General features: G+C 37.2%; 2 protein-coding genes and 1 non-coding gene across 7 annotated transcripts in view; 2 read left to right on the forward strand and 1 right to left on the reverse strand.

The window, feature by feature from the left end:
- Positions 1–12,770, forward strand: part of USP8 (ubiquitin specific peptidase 8) — a 74,273-nt gene extending 61,503 nt beyond the window's left edge. For 3 of the 5 annotated variants that reach the window (XM_032417166.1, XM_032417170.1, XM_032417167.1), the window contains 9 exons: positions 1,663–1,749; positions 3,604–3,681; positions 4,107–4,369; positions 6,194–6,406; positions 6,827–7,037; positions 8,277–8,513; positions 9,365–9,507; positions 11,574–11,706; positions 11,869–12,770. In XM_032417166.1, coding sequence (XP_032273057.1) covers positions 1,663–1,749; positions 3,604–3,681; positions 4,107–4,369; positions 6,194–6,406; positions 6,827–7,037; positions 8,277–8,513; positions 9,365–9,507; positions 11,574–11,706; positions 11,869–12,054 — 1,551 coding nt within the window. In that variant the 3' untranslated portion in view covers positions 12,055–12,770. The remainder of the gene's footprint in view (positions 1–1,662; positions 1,750–3,603; positions 3,682–4,106; positions 4,370–6,193; positions 6,407–6,826; positions 7,038–8,276; positions 8,514–9,364; positions 9,508–11,573; positions 11,707–11,868) is intronic. The other 2 variants (XM_032417169.1, XM_032417168.1) reach the window with 2 other exon arrangements.
- Positions 12,771–12,780: 10 nt separating this feature from the next.
- The window catches only part of USP50 (ubiquitin specific peptidase 50), a 34,931-nt gene continuing 28,904 nt past the window's right edge, over positions 12,781–18,807 (reverse strand). The window contains exon 7 of the mRNA XM_032417171.1: positions 12,781–13,874. Within this exon, the coding sequence (XP_032273062.1) occupies positions 13,683–13,874 (192 nt within the window). The 3' untranslated portion in view covers positions 12,781–13,682. The remainder of the gene's footprint in view (positions 13,875–18,807) is intronic.
- LOC116640895 lies at positions 17,643–17,748 on the forward strand. Its single transcript, XR_004301111.1, has one exon. It is a non-coding gene; the product is annotated as a U6 spliceosomal RNA (small nuclear RNA).

Genomic DNA, 18,807 nt, shown 5'->3' on the forward strand with positions numbered 1-18,807 from the left:
TTTCCTGTTTTATACAATTAACAATGCCTTTCCCTTTTGAACAACAAATAAGTTTTTATAATAGCAGGAACAGTTACGGCCCTTTTTACATACACGTAAATGGAAATACATTTTTGGTAGTGCGAAAATGACTTCGGATAGAAGGCAAAATACCATCTTTACAGAACGTCAACCTTTATAACTTCTGAAACAGCAGTTCAGGCATAGACCAAAATTAACAATTCATATAAATGGCACGCTTACCCAGGGAACACTTACTTAGTAACCTTAACTATCAAAAATAAAGCTCTCTGGGCACCTGGTGGCTCAGTCGGTTGAGAGTCCAACTCTTGGTTTTGGCTCAGGTCATGATTTCTGGGTCATGAGATTGAGTCCCACGTTGGGCTCTGTGCTGGGCATGAAGCCTGCATGAGATTCTCTCTCTCCCTCTCCCTCAGCCCCTCCCCCACCCCACTCACATTTGTGCTTGCTCTCAAAAAAAAAAAAAAATATATATATATATATATATATATATATATACACACCTCCTACAAAAGCCTTCTAAACACCTAAAGTTAGAGAAATGAAGCCCATGTACTAAAATGCTCTCACTTTATTCATGGGAGACTCAGAATTGTTGAGCTATTACAATTTAAATATTATTCATTGAGTAGCTATTACACACCAAGTATTTTTCCTGCATTATCTTATCTTTCTAATGATAAGTCCATGAGGTATTCCGTTTACAAATAAAGTTAAGCTTGGAGGTTAAGTAATTTGCCTAAGAGCCCATATGCAGTAAGATTCCAAAGCCACTTCCTTTCTATCTTGCTTCACTTAGAGGCAGACAGTCATAAGAACTGAAAGCATTCATGTTTCTGTGGTCTTTTAGTATAGGTGCCAAATACAAATCTAAATAGCCCTACAAATCTAGCCTTGAGATTATCACATTAGTCTTTGATGTTTCCTGTAATATATAACACATTGAAAAAAAGTTAAGATTATATATACATATTACATATTGTAAGCTCTTTTAAAAGTAGGCAAAATATGTAATTTATTCTGGAATTTTATTAAAATTGTCACAAATACTTAGAAGTTTTTACTTTACTGTAGTTATTTTTTAAATAAACTATAAAATTAAAGTGAATTTTTAAAGGAACCTATGATAGATTTTAAGAGGATTTAAAATGGATTTTGTACTTTTGAATATTGTTCTATATGAATATCCCATAATCTCTTCATTCACTTCAATATGTTCATTTTGGGAGAACATGACGACTTTGAAGGCAACCAAATCATGTGAAATTACAATAAAAGGACTGTTCAAAAGAGGTCATGGTGAATATACACCGATGACCAGCAACTTACACTTAGCCATGTATCATGAATCTATCCACAGCGATTGGCACACTTCCCTCCCCCCACGCCATTGATTCATCAGTTTCTTTTCTTCTTTACCTTTAGTGTTAGGAAATCCCACATGGGCTCTATCACCTTTAATGAAAAATATCTACTTTGACAATAAAACTGAATAAGCTTTTCAGAGGTCTCATTTTTTTTCCTCCTTTTATATTTTCAGTCTGATGGATTTACTTGTATTAGCTAGTGATTGACAGGCAAGTTTATATTGGAGGACAGTTAAAGTTTTCTTTCACTTCTGAAATTTTAATAACTTTACAGCCTGTTAAGATTAAAGGACAACCAGAAAGTGGAATTCTAAAGACTGGAACTTTTAGAGAGAATACAGAAGACACTGAAAGAAATAAAGTAAGTAGTAGTTTATTGGGTAGGGGGAAACACATGGATTATAACTACGTGGTTGTCTTTACCATGTCGTCATCCTCCATCTTAAGATCTGCTTTCTGAGGGCGCCTGAGTGGCTCAGTTGGTTAAGTGACTGCCTTCGGCTCAGGTCATGATCCTGGAGTCCCTGGATCGAGTCCCGCATCGGGCTCCCTGCTCGGCAGGGAGTCTGCTTCTCCCTCTGACCCTCCCCCCTCTCATGTGCTCGCTCTCTCTCATTCTCTCTCTCTCAAATAAATAAATAAAATCTTTAAAAAACAAAAACAAAACAAAAAAAAAGATCTGCTTTCTGAGGAAATCTTTGCTATCTTCCATAGCTGTGTTTTTGTTTGTTTTTACATGACTGAGCCATTTATATGCTAAAAGGAGTAGATGTTTGTCTTCCTGTTTAAAGTACAATAGTATATTCTACTCATTTTATGAAATTAGAAAATACCTAGGCCTTACTACATGATCCAGCAATTCTACTTCTAGGTATATACCCCCAAAAAATTGAAAGCAGGGTCTGGAAGAGATATTTACACACCTGTGTTCATAGCACTATTATTCACAATAGCCTAATAGCCAAAAGATGGAAGCAATATCCATCCACAGATGAATATATAAATAAATGTGGTATATACATACAATGGTGTATTATTCAGCCTTTTTAAAAAGGAAGGAAATTTGTGACACATGCTACAACGTAGATGAATCTTCAGAACATTTTGCAAGTGAAATTAGCCAGTCACAGACAAATACAGTGTGATTCCATTTATATAGGGTGGTTGCCAGGTGGATGGGGAAGTGGAGAGTTGTTTAAATGGGTGCAGAGTTTCAGTTTTGCAAGATGAAGAGATTTCTTGAAATTGGTTGCACAACCAATTAAGCAAATATGCTTAATATCACTAACCTATATATTTAAAAATGGTTAAAATGACAAATTTTGTTTTATGTGTACTTCATCACAATTTTTGAAATATTTAGGTCTTATAAGACATCTTTGCCTTTGTTTTTATTTGAGTTTTATTGAGGTATAATTTGCATACAATAAAATCCACCCATTTTTAGTTTACATTTCAGTGATTTCAGTTCAGAGTTGTGAAACAACTATTAACTCAATCCAGTTTTAGAAAATTTTCATCATAGTGCCCAATTGTAGTCACTCCTTGTTTTTATCCTAAAGCCACAGGCAACCATGATCTACTCTGTCTCCATAGCTAGGTCTCTTCCAGGCATATCATTTAAATGTACTGTTGTGTGTATGTGTGTGTGTGTGTGTGTGTGTATATATATACACACACATATATATATATGTATGTATGTATAGTCTTTTGCATTTGTCTTTAGTATAATTTTTTGAGATTCATCCATGTTGTAATGTGTATCAGTAGTTTATTCCTTTGTATTTGCTGAATAGTATTCCCTTATGCAGATATACCACATTTTATTCATTCACCAGTTAATGGATATTTGGATTGCTTCTGCTTCTTTTGGGCTATCATGAATAATGCTGCTGTGAACATTTGCATACAAATCTTTGTGTGGAAATAGGTTTTCATTTCTTTTGGATTGATACCTAGCAGTGAAATTGTCTTTTTGGTTTTTTAAGGAAACTTTAAAAACCACCATCATTATGGGCTTGTGCGTACACACATTTCTCTTTCCCTTGCTGGAAATATTTGGACTTTGAGACCACGTATGATTCTTCATTTTTAAATTTGATTTTAAAAGTATTAAGGGCAGCCAACACAAGGCTTTTTGGTTTTTTGGACAGGTAGCTTAAGTCTGTATATGGCACAATTTAATTGATTTTTTTTTTTTTTTTTTTTTAACTAGGCTCGAGAGCCTTTGACAAGAGCACGAAGTGAAGAAATGGGGAGGATCGTACCAGGACTGCCTTCAGGCTGGGCCAAGGTAAAACTCAAAATTAGCACATGAATAAATAATATGGTCATGTGTCCTTATTTAAAAAGCTTTTTTTGTTGTTGTTGTTTATTCTACAACTTCTCTAATGCAGAGTCAATTCTGTTTCTTCATTATGGAGGACATAGCTCATTTCCCTAATTACAGAATTAGAGCGGGGTTAGATTTCTCAATATATCCATTCTGAGATTCTGGCTACAATATATGAGCATTTCTGGCATTGTCATTTAGAAACAGTTTATTTAATACCTAAAGTTCTTTGGAAGTTTTATTATAGAAGTGATTATTACCATCTTATCAGATTATTTTAATCCAAAAGTAAATTTAGCAGTGGAATACTTCTGAGTGACTTTTTTGGTTTGTAATGGTCATTGTTTTTTGACCTGTTTTGTTTTTTTGTTTCTTTTCCATCTAAGTTTCTTGACCCAATCACTGGAACTTTTCGTTATTATCATTCACCCACCAACACTGTTCATATGTATCCACCGGAAATGGCTCCTTCGTCTGCACCTCCTTCCACCCCTCCAACTCATAAAGCCAAGCCACAGATTCCTACTGAGCGGGATAGGGAACCGTCCAAACTGAAGCGCTCCTACTCCTCCCCAGATATAACCCAGGCCATTCAAGAGGAAGAGAAGAGGAAGCCAGCAGTAACTCCAACAGTTAATCGGGAAAACAAGTAAGTTTATTCTAAATCTTAGAACTAGAATAATCTATTTGAAAACTTCTAAACATACAAGTTTATTAATACCAGGGAGTCAGAAATTTCTGAGGATGGCTGTATCAGCCATTGTTATTTAGCACAGGAAAAAATGAATGGATCAATTTCTTGGTTTTTATCCCAAGTGCTAACTTAAATATATCAGGGAAGATTATCATAATAAGTATTAATGTAGATATAAAAGAATATACATTATTATATTTTAGGGTAGCATGGTATAGACTACCTAGAAGTTTTTCATAAACCTCCATGGTCCCTAAATTTCTCTTTAAGGACCATAATCTATAGGATTGTTGAGTTTATCTTGTTGCACCTCTCAAATTCCGAACTTTTTTTTTTAACTTCACCCGTACTGTGGAAGCAAATTTAAATAGTATTAAAATAACAGGTATTGTGTGTATCAGCTCCTAATCCTTACTCTGCTCTGTTTTTCTTCATTGCATTTCTGCTGTTCACAAGTAGTGAATGATCAGTAGGTTCAATTATTTTTCCCAAACCAGTATCTCATTTAGATGTATTCCTGGTGTGATCCCTCCAGTGCTCTTGACTTATGATTGATAGGATTATGGGGAGATAATTGTCAAATCTACTTACCACTTCTAATCTTTACTTTTAGGGAGAGGGGTATAGATGGAAGTACAAATAAATGGGTTTATATTAGGGCTCACTATTAAAACTGCTAAGGTTTAATTCCTTCTTGAATCATCATTCTTATTAAAGTTTAATTTGAAGACTTAAAGTTTTTGAAAACAATCACACATGCAATTTATATATTTTTATGTGTTCAACAGAGGAGTACATGAATGCATACACCAGAGCACATGTAAAGAAAAGCTGAAACAGTTTAATCTGTTCTTAATATTCCTTTCAGGGGTGGAAGTGTGCTTAGGATCAATAATAAAAAGAAAGATCAGTTAAGATTTTTCTTAATGCTATAGCAGTTCTAGAAGCTCTGCATGTAAGTCAAATACACTAAGTAACAAAAGTCTTAAAGACATTCTCTAGTCCAGTGCTGTTCAGTATGGTAGTGGTTATTTAGAATTGTAGCAAGTGTAACTAAGGAGCTGCATTTTTAATTTAAAATTTAAATAGCTACCTGTGGCCAGTGGCTACCACATTTGTCAGCACACCTCTGTGTTTCAGGTAATAGTACCCAAATAATCCCTGCCTCTTTTGGTATCTGTTCCACATAATAAGCTTTTTATTCTTTGGCATTCTGGTTGAGCTCAACATTTGGTAATGCTAAACTTCCTAGGATTATTTAAAGGAATTTGAAAGAGCCTTCTCTACCAGAAGACTACCTGTTCATGAGAAGCCAGGGAATCTATCTCAAGGTGTAAGAACCATAGACCCACATAAGAGGTTAAAGATACTTGTTACGAGGTGCCTGGGTGGCTCAGTCGTTAGGCGTCTGCCTTCAGCTCAGGTCATGATCCCAGGGTCCTGGGATCGAGCCCCGCATCGGGCTCCCTGCTCCGCGGGGAGCCTGTTTTCCCTCTCCCACTCCCCCTGCTTGTGTTCCCTCTTTCGCTCTGTCAAAAAAAAACAAAATCTTACTTAAAAAAAAAAAAAAAAATACTTGTTTCTTGGGAGGGTCACAGAATATAACCAGTGTTACCTAGATAATAAATGTCTTGTAAAACCCAGTACCTTATGACTTACTATTTACAAGATTACTGTGTCCTCTGGTACCAGTGCTGGAGTTTGCTACCATTTGTAGTATGAACCTTAATTTTAGATGCTGTGCATTTTAAGACATTGTGTACATTTTTTCTTCCTCAGGCCCACATGCTACCCTAAAGCTGAGATCACTAGGCTTTCTGCTTCTCAGATTCGGAACCTCAATCCTGTTTTTGGAGGATCTGGACCAGCTCTCACTGGACTTCGTAATTTAGGAAATACTTGTTATATGAACTCAATACTGCAGTGCCTATGTAATGCTCCACATTTGGCTGATTATTTCAACCGAAACTGTTACCAGGATGATATTAACAGGTAAAGAAGTTTCATACTGGTTACAATATAGTATTAAAAGGTTGATCTAACCACACTTCCTTACCACCCAGCTCCAGAGAAGTCAAATGAGGAGAGGGGAAAAAATATCTTTATTCTTAAGAGAAATTTGAGAAAAGCCTTCTCTGATTGGTAAAGGACAGACAGGAGAGGAGCAGTGCAAGAAGGCAGAACCTCAGTCATCAGCTGGAGCATGTTGAGGAGGAGGAGTTTGCAGCCCAAAAGCAGCAAGTTGGCAGGGTATAATCAAAGTAAGATTCAGATGAGGATTTGGTAATAAACCTGTGAATAAATACTTCAGTGTTGGGTTACAGTATGTGAAGAATTTAATATTGACCTCAAGAACCCACTGTACCTTGACTTTCAAAAACTTGCTTTTTTTTCGTAACTTTATTTGCAAAGGTCAAATTTGTTGGGGCATAAAGGTGAAGTGGCTGAAGAATTTGGCATAATTATGAAAGCCCTGTGGACCGGACAGTATAGGTATATCAGTCCCAAAGACTTTAAAATCACCATTGGGAAGATCAATGACCAATTTGCAGGATATAGCCAGCAAGATTCACAAGAACTGCTTCTGTTCCTAATGGATGGTCTCCATGAAGATCTAAATAAAGTAAGAAATTTGATTTTTCTAAGTTGTAAAGGCTCTTTAGAGTTGCTCAACACTGTAATTTTTATAGCAATTTAAAATTATAGTTAGTGATTGTTCAGTGCTAGTTTTCAAATCTCGTGACTTTCTATTAAGGCAGGGAACTATAAAACATCTGATAGGTCTAATATTTTAAAAGAAATACATAATTTATAATTGCTTACTAAAATTGTAGGTTGTATTGTGAGAAATTTTAAATATTGAAATAGTTGTTAGAGATAATTTTGTGACCACATGTATGTGAAAGTAAATTTAAACACAAAATTTATAAAAGATTAGCTGTAGACCACCTGAACATCTTTATTATTGTTTATTTATATATTTTATATATATCATTTTTATTTTTCTTTTCCTAAAATAAGCATTCCCACATGTAACCAGAGGACTCATGTGAATAGTTACTGAGGCATGTATCTCTCAGATACCTTTGTTGTTACCACTGAACATATATGTATATTATACACACACACACACACACACACGTGTGTATAAATACGTATTTTGTGTGTATGTGACTATATATGTGTATCCATCCATGAGCCTAGGACAACAAATAAATTCTGTCTAGTTGTAGCCCTAATTCCCAGATACCCTCTCTTTTCAAAAGCAAAATTTTCAACATAAAAAAATAAAATACATGTTTATTTAAATTTTTATTTTAATTCCAGTTAATATTAGTTTCAGGTATACAATATAGTGACTTCCATACATCACCCGGTGCTCATCATGACAAGCGCACTCCTTAATCCCCATCCCTTAAGAAAATGTATTTTATTAATTTCTGTTTAATAATATAAGTCCTATAAGGCGCCTGGGTGGCTCACTTGGTTAAGCATTCGACTCTTGGTTTCGACTCAGGTCATGATTTCGTGGTTGTGGGATCGAGCCCCACACTGGGCTCTGTGCTCAGTGCAGATTCTCTGATTCTCTCTCCCTGTCTTTCACACTCTCTCTCTCAAATAAGTAAAATCTTTAATAAATTAATTAAAATAAGTCATACCCTTCTGATAAAGTAGGGTTGGGGGGGCGAGGATTTTTGGCTAGAATTTTTTTGTAGTACTTAATGAGATTAGAACTCCTTCATGAAAGGAAGCAGAAGTGTTTCTAAATCTACAATGTGTATGCCATATATTCTTTCAATTTTATATTTAAATTTTGACTTTGAGATATTAATATAAATTTTAATATTAATCTTATTTCCAGGCTGATAATCGGAAGAGACATAAAGAAGAAAATAATGATCACCTTGATGACTTTAAAGCTGCAGAACATGCTTGGCAGAAACACAAGCAGCTCAATGAATCTATTATTGTTGCACTTTTTCAGGGTCAGTTCAAATCCACGGTACAGTGCCTCACCTGTCACAAAAAGTCTAGGACATTTGAGGCCTTCATGTACTTGTCTCTACCCTTAGCTTCTACAAGTAAATGTACATTACAGGTAAGCTCAAAGGAAAATGATTTGTTGAATGAAAGCTGTTTATGCATACAAACATATACTTTATTCAGTAACTTCTGCTCTTCACCCCTATGAACGTTTTATAGGTAGAATTCCCACATACATTTTGTTTTAATTATGTGTGTGTATAGTAGAAAAAATTAAAGATTTTTTTTAAAGTTTCCCCCTTTTTTTTTTTTTTTAAAGATTTTATTTATTTATTTACTTGAGAGAGCGAGAATGAGAGAGAGAGCGCACAGGAGAGGGGGGAGGGTCAGAGGGAGAAGCAGACTCCCTGCTGAGCAGGGAGCCCGATGCTGGGCTTGATCCCAGGACTCCAGGATCATGACCTGAGCCGAAGGCAGTCACTTAACCAACTGAGCCACCCAGGTGCCCCAAAGTTTTCCTTTTTAAAAGATATTTTCCTATTAAATATTCTTTCAGCATTAAATGTTTTTTAAAGTTTGCACTTTGAAGTTTGAAAATCGTATAGTGATTTTAATTTAGGTTCACTTTTATAAGAATTTGCTCTACCTGAGGATCAAATAGCCTGTTTTCCTCACAACAGTGTAATTTAGCTAGCTTGTTGATACCTTTGTGTTTGCTTCCTTGAGAATGTCCTTTCTTCCAGCAAGACTTCCGGAGGCAGCAGGTAGAGCGCAGACACGCAGGACTGCTTCCCTCCGCCCCTGGCAGCGCTCACCACACACTGCACTCTTGTTACTGTCAGCTCTCCCCTCTGGGCGCGCCCCTAGGTCATCAACTTTACCAGCAGAATAACTTCTCGAGTAGATGCCCAGTGATACTGTGAAGAAATGAATTAATGAGTAACTACTACTTGTTTTTGCCTCCAGGATTGCCTTAGATTATTTTCCAAAGAAGAGAAGCTCACAGATAACAATCGGTTTTACTGCAGTCACTGCAGAACTCGACGGGATTCTTTAAAAAAGATAGAAATCTGGAAGTTGCCACCTGTGCTTTTAGTGCATCTTAAACGGTAAAGGAAACAAATTTTTCTACAATAGTAGATGAAGGAATTCTAAGTCCTTCATTTTAAGTCATTTTGTTGTATTGCCTGCTAAGGATGCATTACAAAGGAAGATTATCTCAGGGAAATAAGGCAGAAATGAGAGACTCTAGTTCCTTACCTTAGTGTTTGCAATGACAGAGCAAAATGATAACATGACTCTTTCATGTAATTTCATCTTTAAAAAAAATGAAATTTAATTATTGCATTTCAAATATAGAAATTTTACATCATTATAAAACATCAAATGAAAATGTATTTACACAGTAGAACAGAAATGATTAGCCAATAAAATTTATCAAACAGTAAACTAAAAAAAGAATCCTGTGCTGAAGATGAAATATAGAATGTTTTAAAGATTTATTTTAGAGCGAGTATGCCCATGTGGAGGCAAAGTCTGAGAAGTTTGAGAGTCTCAAACAGACTCCGTGCTGAGCACAGAGCCCGACGCAGGGCTAGACCGCATGATCTGAGATCACGACCTGAGCTGAAATGAAGAGTCGGGCATTTAACCAACCGTGCCACCCAGGCGCTCCTGAAACATAGGAGGTTTTTTAAATGTAGTCTTAAAGATGTTAAGGATGCCATTGTTGGGTGCATTTTTGTCCAGATTTTTCCCTGGACCTGACCCTGTAATAGAAGGAATAATAGCAGATAGTTGTAAACATGTCCCAGGTCTTCCGATTTTTTTTTGTCTCTATATATAATCTATCCATGGAGTGATAACTATGAGTCATTATTCTGAAAAACTTTTTAAGCTGAATCTTTTTATTGAGAGCTGTAATTTTTGTTTCAAAGAATATTTAATTTGTTTCATTTTGTATTATTGGAGATTCTTTGGCAGTTACTATAATTTCAACATTGATGTGTTCAGATTCCTCATGTAAATTTTCTAACAGAAGCTTGTTTACAGTTTTTTTTCTTGAGGATTGTAGAGGTATAATAAACATTCTATAAATGATTACATATTTAATATAAATGGTTCAGAATTCAGTTTTTGAAAATTAACTCTGAAATAATATATTATAATAATATGTAATATTACTATATATAATATTATAACATACCAATATTTTGGTGTTTAAAGGAGCAGAGTATGTCAGGACAGTGGAATGCCACTGCAGTTTTCCCCTGCTATGCAAAAAGAGTATTCCTGTGAAATCTTTCGTAAGCCAAAATGGTAAAAAGCAAAGAAGCGGTTACCATTAATTTATATGGAAAATCTTTGAACATTTCCAGACCCCAAAAATAACCTTCTCTTTGGGCTTTTCTGATACCTTAGGACACATCTTGCTAACACAGATGCCGACAGACAATTCAGAGCTGTGGTGGCTTGACGCTGAGTATTCCGGGCAGGAGCTTGGTGGTACCTGGTGGGATCGCTCTCGCTGCTCGCCAGGGTGCCTGCCGCCTCCTCCAGCTTACTGCAAAACATGCTGCCGAATGCTGTTGGCACTTTTCACCTTTTTTCTTAAAAGCAGAAATCCTCTTCAGATTTCTTTTGGTTAGCAAAAACAGGTACTAATACAAGTCTTCCCTAAAACGAAGAGGTGTCACGCCAACTTTTGAAAAGCAGGGGGTACCTGTGTAGTCTGTGTGCTCGCAGTTTCCAGCTCCAGTGTCCCCAGCAGTACAGTCTTAAACGTATAGAGCAGCTCTCCTCAGTCTTTTTCTGTACTTGTGTGGTGACTAGCATTGGCAACATGGGACTTCATAGCTTGTTACCTTTGTAGACTCATCTAACAGTTCTAGCTGGCTTAGGGATCAAGGGACCAAGGTAGGACTCTGTCTCTACGCCCCTTAGCTGTTTGCCTTAGGGCAAGTCATTTCATATCTGTGTGCCTCAGTTTTCTCGTTTGTAAGGTGGAAATGAAGCCAAACGTCTTTACAGGTCCTTCCACTACTGAAATTCTGAGTGTGTTTGTTTGAAATGGTTTATGGTCCTGGCTAAAAATCTAGAATGTTAAGGAATGAATTAGAGTCCTTCTGATATTTTTGGTCTGTTGGTATAATTGCTGTCATGTTTTGCTCTGCAGTTTTTCCTACGATGGTAGGTGGAAACAAAAATTACAGACCTCTGTGGACTTCCCGTTAGAAAATCTTGACTTGGCACAGTATGTTATTGGTCCAAAGAACAATTTGAAGAAATATAATTTGTTTTCTGTTTCAGTAAGTATCTTGAACTAAATATTTTCATATTTTGCTTAGAAAGAAAAAGTTTCAAGTGGTTCCTTACTATATAGGAAAATAACAGAGCTTTGAATTATTTAAAGTATGTTGAATATGTTGATAATTTCAGTTTGAACTGATTTTCAATCTCGTTTGGCACAGAACCACTACGGTGGGCTGGATGGTGGCCACTACACTGCCTATTGTAAAAATGCAGCAAGACAGCGGTGGTTTAAATTCGATGATCATGAAGTTTCTGATATCTCTGTTTCTTCTGTGAAGTCTTCGGCAGCTTATATCCTCTTTTATACTTCATTGGGACCACGAGCAACTGACGTAGCCACATAAGGAGAAGTAGGTTATAAGCTAGTTATCTTTTAAGAGGCTGAGCAACACAACTCTTGACATACTTACAAAGATACTGGCTAGCTCTAGCTGGCCCTTCAGAGGAGTTCTAGGACAGTGGGAGCTGTGGTACTATCAATTACCATATAGTTTAGGTCAGTGCTATTATCGAAAAATTGACTAATATTTAACAAGTATCACAGTAAGCACTCCTTACAGGTACCATTTATTTCCAAACCTTTATAGTTTGCTCCAAAGTTAAAGTAATTAACTAGCTAAGCATTATTATTCTATAGCATTCTATTCTAAAAACCATTATATCCTTTATTTTCCTTTTCACTGTATGGCCTTTTCACATTTCTAAATCCCAGCTTGATCTATGAATACTCTAGAATGATGTAAAGCAGATAGGAATGTATGTGTATATATTTATTGCACACTTGCACATCAAATCAATGTACATAGTATAATATGTGGTCCTTTTGTGAAGCCTAGAACTCAGAGGATTGTTTTTCTTTTGGCCTATTCTGAGTAACTGCAGTGCTTTCTTAGGGAAATGACAGGGCAAAGCTATTTTTTTGTTGGCTTTGGGCTGTATTTGTGCACTAAATCTTTATTCTAAAAAAAAAAAAAATAAATGGAAACTTTTCTTTAATTTTTTAAAATGAGAATTTTCATTTACACCTACATTAAAATCTTAATGAGAAAAATAATTTAAAACCCTGTAAGTGTTCTGTCTTTAATTTTATATTAGCAAACCATTTTATACACACACACACACATACTCGATCCTACTATATTGACTTAATATTTAGTTCATTTACCCTGTTGCATTAGGACCCGACTTTACTCTGCCTTCAACTTGATCCAAAACTGCATAGGATTCTCAGAGTTGGGAGTCAGAATTAAAATAGAAAGGGATAGGAATCAGACATGACTGCAAAGTGAACTGCATTAAGAACCACACCTTTACAAAATGATGTATTCAAAGAGATAGAGGAGCTTAGAATTTATTATTACCTCATGGACTCAGGTGCTATAGATGAAATAAATAAAAACTCTCCATATAAAAATAAGATTGTAAAAGGTGCTTCTGAATGGACTGTCAGGGAGAGGATGAAAGGATGGGTTTTGAATTGTGAGGTTGGCAACCTTTCATGTTCTGCAGTTGGTCTAAGAGACTTATTAGTTCTTGGCTAAATTGTCTGATCAATTAAATATTTTAAATCATATTCTTAAGGTTACAGAGCCACTTGAACAAAACTTACTTTGGTTCAGCTCCATAAAGTATCTTTGGAAAATAATTTGGTGGATATATGTAATTGAGATACTCTATGATAAAGAATTCACCTTAATAAACATTGAATTTTGAGCCTGAAATTGATACATAATTTGCAGTGCTTTGAAGGTCCCCATCGATTAGCATTTCATTATTTTCATGCTGCCTTTTTTGGTAGGCCCAGACCTATCTTCTTTGGTAGAGCCTTATCATATAAAAGGGTACACAATATACCAGAAAGACTTAAAAATGTCAGTGATGCAAATAAGTTGCAAGAGTTTAATGACAAAGCAAAACTTAAGTACCAGTTTCTGATTGCTTGTTTTGCAATTTTCAGGAAATAGCATTTTTCCTAGCTCTTGCATTTTTTTATAGGTATAGAAAAGGGCTGGCAGCTATAGAACAGGAGATAGGCTGTAGCAGTTTGAACTGAAGTATCTGGAATCTCACTGACTCGTGTGTCATCAAAGCTATACCAGGCCTGGGTCACTGAGTTCTTGCAGAAAGCAGTGTAGTGGCCACCATCCAGGTCACCGAAGTGGTTCTAGGGGAAGAAGGAATGTCGGACTTAGTATTCACATGCAAATAATTCTATTGGAACAAAAAAGGTAGGGCCAAGAATATTTTTCATAATTGTCCCTTACGCTAAGTTAAAAAGAAGTAGTAATATTGTTAAATCCTACATATGGCCTAACTGCTATATTATTTTTCATTCATTGAACTGCTTATATATTGGGCCCATTGACTATGTAAAGAGCCCGTGAATGAAATAGGATAGTATTTGGCAGCATCGAATATCATTGAATACTGAGCACCTGCTACACATAGACTATTAAAGATTAAAGGAAATTGTAAAATAAGAAAAGTGCTCTTTCCTAAATGAGCTTACGGTTTAATTTTGAAGATAGGCTAAGGAGAGACATGAAAAAAAGACAACGTTGGGACAAGACGTTTAAACAACTGCATATTGCTACAACACAATCTGAGGAGCTTGGGCAGCAACAACCCCCTTAGTCATGTAGCATCCAAAGAAGAACCTGTTCCATTCTCTTTTTCCCATGTCTTTCCTAACCCAGTAAAGGAATGTGTGAAACAGATGCTGGAGAACCCCACTTCTCAGCAGATGGATGGTGTAGAGCAGGGGTAACAAACCCGTTGCCCTTGGGCCAAATGCAGCCTGTTTTTGCGTGGCCTGGGAGTTAAGAATGCATTTCATATTTTGTATGGTTGAAAAAATAAAAATATTTTGTGACATGTGAAAATTATATAAAACTCAAATTTCAGTAAATAAAGTTTTATGGGGACACAGCCATGCTCATTCATTTTGTTTCTCAGGGGCTGCTTTCACAATACAACAGTAAAGCTGAATAGTTGCAACAGAGACCATATGGCCCATGAAGCCTAAAATATTTACTATCTGGCCTTTTACAGAGTAAGTTTGCTGACCCCTGGTATAGAGGAAAGGTTTTATTTTTTTTATTTTTTTTAATTTTTTTTATTTATTTATTTGTCAGGACAAGCTGGGTAGCAGCAGGGAGAGGGAGAAGCAGGCTCGCCCCTGAGCAGAGAACCCAGTGCGGGGCTTGATCCCAGGATTCTGGGATCATGATCTGAGCTGAAGGCAGATGCTTAACCGACTGAGCCACCCAGGCGTCCCAGGAGATGGATTTTTATAATCATTTCTGACTGAATTCAGCTCTAATACTGCACAATGACCTTAAGAAAATTATTTAAACCTTCTGAGCTTTAATTTCCCCATCTGTGAAAATGGGGTAATAAGACACAGCAGTTATCCGGTATCTGGTATTACAGAACTAGCACACAGGCAGTACTTACTAAATGTTCCCTTAGACCTTCGTTTTCCCTACCTCTCACGTTACATGTTACAAAAATATCTCAAAGCTGACACTTAAAAGATCCAAGCTCTAGTCCTGGTCCTTGCCCTGTGACCCTAAGCTGACATGCTTCAGCTTCCTTATTTATAAAATGGTGCCCATGATAGTATGATGTAATTAGAGAAAAAGACATTTGGTGGATATGTAGTATCCAGAAGATGAAGTATTCTTGTTCTGAATGGATCAAACTAATCACAGCTGGAGTATTATGTTCAGTTTGGATAACTTTATGTAAAAAAATTTTTTTTTTTTTTTTTTTTTTTTTAAAGATTTTATTTATTTATTTGAGAGAGAGAGAATGAGAGAGACAGCACATGAGAGGGGGGAGGGTCAGAGAGAGAAGCAGACTCCCTGCCGAGCAGGGAGCCCGATGCGGGACTCGATCCCGGGACTCCAGGATCATGACCTGAGCCGAAGGCAGTCGCTTAACCAACTGAGCCACCCAGGCGCCCTATGTAAAAAATTTTTTTTGACATAATAGAAGGTAAAGCATCTTTCTAGACTTAAATTTCAACAGTTAATGGCAGACAATTTGCGTGAAAGCCTTAGTTACAAAACTAAGGAAAGTTGGATAAACTTGGTAAACACACTTTGAAATGCATGGCTGATACTAAAAGATTTTATAGTGAGAGTAATCCCCAGGGGCCAAAAATAGGAAATAAAAGAATAGCCAGATACATGGTTGATACCTGACTGCCTGGGCATAAAGACAGTTCCTGGTCCCTGGAGCTAGGGTGCCCGGATTTCAAAGGTTCCACATGCACAAGAGGTAAAGTCTTAGGTTTCTGCAAGGCGAGGCATTGAATTGGGAGCCACACACACAGCCAGGATTCTTAAAGAGACTCACCCTCAGTAAAGAATAAACTAGTACTTGTCTTAGCTCATGCTCTTGGTGCAGAGACTAAGTCATTCCTGGAATTTGTTACCACAGACTTACTGGAGATTCAAAATTACACTACCTACATGGCCTCAGAAGCCTGTGAATTTATTCTGGGGGTTATTTTGAGAATTATTTGGGTGGCACTTGGCAAAAGGAAAGAGAATTACATTCTGTTTCTGGAGAGGTGTGCCTAATTCAGGCTGTATGGGATACACACACATAAAACCGCAGTGATGCTCAGCTCACAGTTCAGAATTACAGAACACACATGGAAACAACCCCCCATGAGTAAAAGTCAGAAGGCAATAAATGGCATGATTAACAACCCCTCCCGAGGACTTTAGATCATAGATTTACCAAATAAAGACTCCAAAAACATGTTTAAACTGATCAACAGGGGCGCCTGGATGGCTCAGTCGTTGGGCGTCTGCCTTCGGCTCAGGTCATGATCCCAGGATCCTGGGATCGAATCCCGCATTGGGCTCCCTGCTCCGCGGGAAGCCTGCTTCCCCCTCTCCCAGTCCCCCTGCTTGTGTTCCCTCTTTCGCTGTGTCTCTCTCTATCAAATAAATAAATAAATAATCTTAAAAAAAAAAAAAAGTGATAGACAAGGGCGCCTGGATGGCTCAGTCAGTTAAGTGGCTGCCTTCAGCTCAGGTCATGATCCCGGGATCCTGGGATTGAGCCCCACATCGGGCTCCCTGCTCAGCGGGGAGCCTGCTTCTCTCCCTTCCTCAGCCTGCAGCTCCCCCTGCTTGTGCTCTCTGTCAAATAAATGAATGAAATCTTTAAAAAAATAAAAAAATAAAGTGATAGATACTTAAGGAAGCTAACAAAAAACTAAAGAGAACTTCCAGAAGTGAAAAATACTTAAAAATTCAGTATAAAAAAGCTGGTGTAGAAATTAAATAGTACAGGGCGCCTGGGTGGCTCAGTTGGTTAAGCGACTGCCTTCGGCTCAGGTCATGATCCTGGAGTCCTGGGATCGAGTCCCGCATCGGGCTCCCTGCTCAGCAGGGAGTCTGCTTCTCCCTCTGACCCTCCCACCTCTCATGTACTCTCTCTCTCTCAAATAAATAAATAAAATCTTTAAAAAAAAAAAAAAATTAAATAGTACATAGAATTGGCGAGACAATGAATAAACTATAAAAATGAAACTAAGGAAATTATCCTGAACGCAGTAGTGATGAAAAATTGAATAAGAAGATTCAGTGTATGCCTAGAAGTTCTAAAAGAAAAGAGTGTATTATAGGAGCAAGACCATATTAAAAGTGATAATGACTGGAAACTATTAATAAAAGTCATGAATCTTCAAATTTGGGAAATAAAACAAGGGTAAATAAACTGCAGAACAACAAAAGCAAAGAAAAAAATCTTAAAAGCAACCAGAAAGAAAAGATAACCCACATTTCTGCAGAAACTTTACAGGCCAGAAGGGATTGTCCTGATAGCCTCAAAATGCTGAAAGGAAAAAACCTGCAGTGAAGAATACTCCACCCAGCAAGGTTATCATTCAGAAGTGAAAGGGAGATGAGGTGCTCGCTTCGGCACTGCATATACTAAACACTGCAACGTGACAGAGAAGTTTAGCATGGCCTCTGCATGAGGATGACAGGCAAATTCATTAGAGTTTCCCCAAACAAAGGTGAAAGGAGTTCATCCCCACTAAACCGGCCTTACAAGCAAGGTTAGAGACTTAAGTGAAAAAAGGCCATAAACTAGAAGAAAATTATGAAAGGAAAAATTTTCACAGGTAAAAAAGCAAACACACAGGAAAGGTAGTAGATCAATCACTAAGCTAGAATAAAGGTTAAAACACGCAAGTAGTATAAATTATATTTAGATATAAATTATATCTACAAAAATTACTCAAGGAATGTAAAAATGTAAAATAGGACATGGATATACATAAAACTTGGAGGGGGGTGTAAAATGTGCTTTTAGAATGTATTCAAACTTAACCATCACAACTTAATATAGACTGCTATATACAGGGGCGCCTGGGTGGCTCAGTCGTTAAGCGTCTGCCTTCGGCTCAGGTCATGATCCCAGGGTCCTGGGATCGAGCCCCACATCGGGCTCCCATCTCCGCGGGAAGCCTGCTTCTCCCTCTCCCACTCCCCCTGCTTGTGTTCCCTCTCTTGTTGTGTCTCTATCAAATAAAATCTTTAAAAAAAAAAAAAAAGACTGCTATATACACATAGGATGGTATATATGAACCTCGTGGTAACCACAAACCAAAAACTTAGGATACACAAAAAATAAAGGAGTCCAAGCCTAACACTGAATAAAGTCAGAGAGCAAGAGAAGAAGAAAGGAATAGAGAGGAACTACAAAACAATCAGAAAGCAATTTAAAAAAATTGCAATAAGTACATTCCTATTGACACTTCAAATGGAAATGCGCTATATGATCCAATCAAAAGACAGCATGACTGAATGGATGAAAAATAAGCCCCATCTATAGGCTGCCTAACAAGGGTCTCACCTCAGACCTAAAGACACAGAATGAGGCGCCTGGCTCAGTCGGTATAGTGTGTGACTCTTGATCTCAAGGTTGTAGGTTTGAGCCCCATGTTGGGTGTAGAGATTACTTAAAAATAAAATCTAGGGGCGCCTGGGTGGCTCAGTCATTAAGCGTCTGCCTTCGGCTCAGGTCATGATCTCTGGGTCCTGGGATCAAGCCCCACATCGGGCTCCCTG

Source organism: Phoca vitulina, unplaced genomic scaffold, assembly GCF_004348235.1.
Source record: "Phoca vitulina isolate PV1807 unplaced genomic scaffold, GSC_HSeal_1.0 scaffold20, whole genome shotgun sequence".
Classification (NCBI taxonomy): domain Eukaryota; kingdom Metazoa; phylum Chordata; class Mammalia; order Carnivora; family Phocidae; genus Phoca; species Phoca vitulina.